At 51.3% G+C, this 4,856-nt stretch overlaps 1 protein-coding gene across 1 annotated transcript; it reads left to right on the top strand.

Moving 5' to 3' along the window:
• Positions 1-1,489: 1,489 nt before the first annotated feature.
• On the top strand, positions 1,490-4,588 carry LOC309889470 (very low-density lipoprotein receptor-like; the record flags this gene model as incomplete). The annotated part of the gene is made up of 3 exons (XM_082782325.1): positions 1,490-1,680; positions 3,101-4,264; positions 4,585-4,588. The coding sequence occupies 3 exons, from the start codon at positions 1,490-1,492 to the stop codon at positions 4,586-4,588; spliced, it is 1,359 nt and encodes a 452-aa protein (XP_082638451.1).
• Positions 4,589-4,856: the final 268 nt, after the last annotated feature.

The following is a 4,856-nucleotide window of genomic DNA, read 5'->3' on the forward strand; positions in this document are numbered from 1 at the left end:
GTCTACGTGACTGCTAATCACAAGGGGGTTGTTTTCATGTAGGTGGGTCTGTTTTCTTGTAGTTGTTTGTCTGAGTGCTTTTGACCAGTGCTTTTGATCTTGTGTGAGACACTATCCGCCCCTTTTAAGTTCACTATAAAAGTTAGGCTATTTGGGCAGTAAAATGGAGCATGATCTGACTCTACTGCTGTCTGTCGTGCTTTCGGCCGTGCTTCCTGCAACATATGGCGCTCGAACAGGCTGAGACCCGGACTCGCTGAGACCCGAACAGGCCGGGAGACCAGAGCGGCGCCGAGAGACCCGAGGCACACGGAGGGACTACTGCCGCACGGAGAGAGCCCTGAGAGACGCTGCAGAGCCACGGACAGCTCTGAGAGACACGGAGAGACCTGGCAGAAGCCGGAACACCTGAGAGACATTGAGAAACTCCAAGCATCGACCCGGACAAAGGACTCGCAGTGAGACGCGGGGAAAGAAAGCGCGGGGGGACGCGGGGAAAGAAACCGAGGGGAGACTCGGGGAAAGAAACCGCGGGGGGACGCGGGGAAAGAAACCGCGGGGGGACGCGGGGAAAGAAACCGAGGGGAGATGCGGGGAAAGAAACCGAGGGGAGATGCGGGGAAAGAAACCGCGGGGGGACGCGGGGAAAGAAACCGAGGGGAGATGCGGGGAAAGAAACCGCGGGGGAGATGCGGGGAAAGAAACCGCGGGGGGACGCGGGGAAAAGATCCTCGGGGACACGCGGGGAAGGAAGCCACGGGGAGACGCGGGGAAAGGAAACTGCAGGAAACGCGGGAGCCGCGGAGGGACGCGGGAGCCGCGGAAAACGCGGGAGTCGCGGGCAGACGTGGAAGCAGCGGGAAACGCGGGAGCCGCGGTGGGACGCAGGAAATTGACGTCATCGCGGTGCTACGCGGGACATTCGGGATCGAGTTGCTACGGGAGACCAGAGGCGTCAGTGGACAACGGCAGCCGACCCTCACCGTGTGGCGAGTTGGCACATAGCAGAGGGGCGGAGATCACAACCCTGCAGTCTGTCTGACGTAACCATGGAGGCAGCGGCAGCAGCGGCTGTGCTGCTTCACTCTAGCATTCTTTTATGAGAGGCTTATCTTGCAATGCAAAAAAGACTATTCGTCCCCAGATCGGTGTTATAACTATGTTCCTGGATAACATTCCGTGGGGTTGCCACATTCTACACATTACTAATGACAATTTAGCTCTATTACTACCTTTATTGCGGGGCAGGAGTGCAGAGACGCAGATTACACTAACAAATGACCACCGGCAGGCTCTTTCACAAATAGCTTCTAAGGTTGCAGCTGGCACTGCCTGCAGCCATATAGCAGACGTTACACTCTCTTTCCTAACTAGCAATCATGTGTCTCATCCATTTGTGGTGAATGGTCAGTGGCAAAAAGAAAATGGGGAGAGTAAGGGGCGACAAAGACAGAAATGGTACCAGGAGGATGCCACTGACACTAACAGCATGGGTAATAGGAGTAGTATAAGTGACACAGGTGGCAGTGCGGGGCGGCGGCGGGCACTGCCACGCTGCGGGGCGCTCTGCCTGCTGCTCGCCCCTGCCTGCCTGTGCGCTGCTGCCGACGGTGCTAGAGCAAAATGTGAAGAATCCCAGTTCCTGTGTAGTAATGGACGCTGTATTCCTTTACTCTGGAAATATACAATATTTATATCTATATATCTATATAGATATAAAAATCTATAGCAATTACAGGCCTGTCAGTCTCACGTCAGTGCCTGGTAAAATCATGGAGAAGATGGTTCTCGAACTTATTGAGGCGCACCTGGGGGACAAAGCAGTCATTGGTCCCAGCCAGCATGGGTTCGTGAAGGGTAGGTCCTGCCTAACTAACCTGATTTCCTTTTATGATAAGATCACCCGTATGGTGGACCAAGGGAAACCAGCTGATGTGATTTTTTTGGACTTCAGCAAGGCTTTTGACACGGTTTCCCATAGGATCCTACTGGACAAAATGTCCACCATACAGCTAAATAAAAACATCATATGATGGGTGAGCAATTGGCTAACGGGCAGGGCCCAAAGGGTTATGGTAAATGGGGCTGTGTCAGGCTGGCGGGCGGTCACCAGTGGGGTCCCTCAACGCTCCATTTTAGGGCCGGTACTTTTCAATATTTTTATAAACGATCTGGATGTAGGAATAGAAGGTATTTTGAGCAAGTTTGCTGATGACACCAAACTTGGAGGAGTTTTGGACTCGAATGAGGGTGGAAAGGCCTTGCAGAGGGATCTGGATAGGTTGGAGAGCTGGGCGATCACCAACCGCATGAAGTTCAATAAGAGCAAGTGCCGGGTCCTGCACCTGGGACGGGGAAACCCTGGCTGCACGTACAGACTGGGCGATGAGACGCTGGAGAGCAGCCTAGAAGAGAGGGATCTGGGGGTCATGGTAGACAGCAAGTTGAATATGAGCCAGCAGTGTGCCCTGGCAGCCAGGAGGGCCAACCGTGTCCTGGGGTGCATCAAGCACGGCATCGCTAGTAGGTCAAGGGAGGTGATTGTCCCGCTCTACTCTGCGCTGGTGCGGCCTCACCTCGAGTACTGTGTGCAGTTCTGGGCACCACAGTATAAAAAGGACATGAAACTGTTGGAGAGTGTCCAGAGGAGGGCTACGAAGATGGTGAAAGGCCTGGAGGGGAAGACGTACGAAGAATGGCTGAGGTCACTGGGCCTGTTCAGCCTGGAGAAGAGGAGGCTGAGGGGAGACCTCATCACAGTCTACAACTTCCTCGTAAGGGGGTGTCGAGAGGCAGGAGACCTTTTCTCCATTAACACCAGCGACAGGACCCGCGGGAACGGGGTTAAGCTGAGGCAGGGGAAATTTAGGCTTGACATCAGGAGGGGGTTCTTCACAGAGAGGGTGGTTGCACACTGGAACAGGCTCCCCAGGGAAGTGGTCACTGCACCGAGCCTGTCTGAATTTAAGAAGCGATTGGACTGTGCACTTAGGCACATGGTCTGAACTTTTGGGTAGACCTGTGCGGTGTCAAGAGTTGGACTTGATGATCCTTAAGGGTCCCTTCCAACTCAGGATATTCTATGATTCTATGATTCTAAATGTGATGGTGATGAAGACTGCTCAGATGGCAGTGATGAGAGTGCTTGTGTGAAGAAGATGTGTGCTGAATCTGACTTTGCGTGCAACAGTGGTCAGTGCGTGCCAAACAGATGGCAGTGTGATGGGGATCTGGACTGTGAAGATGGGTCTGATGAGAGTGCTGAGCTGTGTCATATGAGAACATGCCAGGTAAATGAAATCAGCTGTGGTCCTCAGTCAACCCAGTGTATCCCAGTGTCCTGGAAATGTGATGGTGAAAAAGACTGTGACAGTGGAGGAGATGAAGAGAATTGTGGCAATGTGACTTATAGTGCAGCAGAGTTCACATGCAGTAGTGGGCAATGTATTTCCAAAAGCTTTGTCTGCAATGGTCAAGATGACTGCAGTGATGGTAGTGATGAGCTGGAGTGTGCACCTCCTACCTGTGGTGTTCATGAGTTCCAGTGCAAGAGTTTTACCTGCATCCCTATCAGCTGGGTGTGTGATGATGATGCTGACTGCTCCGACCACTCGGATGAATCTTTGGAGCAGTGTGGCTGCCAGCCTGCACCTCCAGTGAAGTGTTCTGCGAGTGAGGTGCAGTGCGGCTCAGGTGAATGTATCCACAAGAAGTGGCAATGTGACGGAGATCCTGATAGCAAGGATGGAAGTGATGAAATTAACTGCCCTTCTCGGACCTGCAGGCCAGACCAGTTCAGATGTGAAGATGGGAACTGTGTCCATAGGAGTAGGCAGTGCAGTGGTGTGAGAGACTGTCTGGATGGCACTGATGAAGCAAACTGTAACAATCTTATTCAGTGCTCTGGACCTGGCAAATTCAAGCGCAGAAGTGGAGAATGCATAGATATCAATAAAGTGTTTAACCAGCAGAGAGACTGCAAGGACTGGAGTGATGAGCCCCTGAAGGAATGCAACATAAATGAATGTTTGGTGAACAACGGTGGATGCTCCTACATCTGCAGAGGTTTCATTATTGGCTATGAATGTGACTGTCCAGCTGGGTTTGAGCTTGTAGACAAGAGAACCTGTGGAGATATTGATGAATGCCAAAACCCTGGTATCTGTAGTCAAATCTGTATCAACCTGAAAGGTGGCTACAAATGTGAATGTAGCCATGGCTATCAGATGGATCCTGCTACAGGAACCTGGAAAGGGCCATACGGGTACAGAAATACAAATAACACCTGTGATTACAATGACACTGCTAAGCAGGGTTTAGGGGTTTATGGCACGGAGACAAGGGGTAACAACTATAGTGTTTGGAACAATTGTACAGCTTTGGCCTTACCTCCTGATGTTTTTCTGATTTGTGGGGATAGGGCCTGGCAAGGTATCCCTGCAAATGCTATCGGATGTCCATGTTACTTAGATAAACTCATTATATTTGCTCCTAGCTTGTCACAGTTGCGTGAGATCACCAGACATAAATGGGCATTGCTTGCACTGGATAGCAATGATAATGCTGAATTGCTTGGTGTTGCAGCTAGAGCGGCATTGGCAATTTTAGTGCCAGGAGCGGCATCTGTGGCTGCACTTAAGAACTTAGAAAAATTGGTATGCTGGGCTGAGAAGCAAGCCCATGTCATGACAGAGATACTTGAGGAGATGTTACCAGATCAAAATAGTCTGCGACATGTGCTTTTACAGGATCAAGCTGCTATTGACTTCTTGCTTTTGGCTCAAAGGCATGGGTGTGAGGACTTTGAGGGAATGTGCTGTTTGAACCTTTCTGATCATAGTGAGTCAATTCACAAA

Source organism: Aythya marila (assembly GCF_965140915.1).
Source record: "Aythya marila genome assembly, chromosome: W".
Lineage (NCBI taxonomy): Eukaryota > Metazoa > Chordata > Aves > Anseriformes > Anatidae > Aythya > Aythya marila.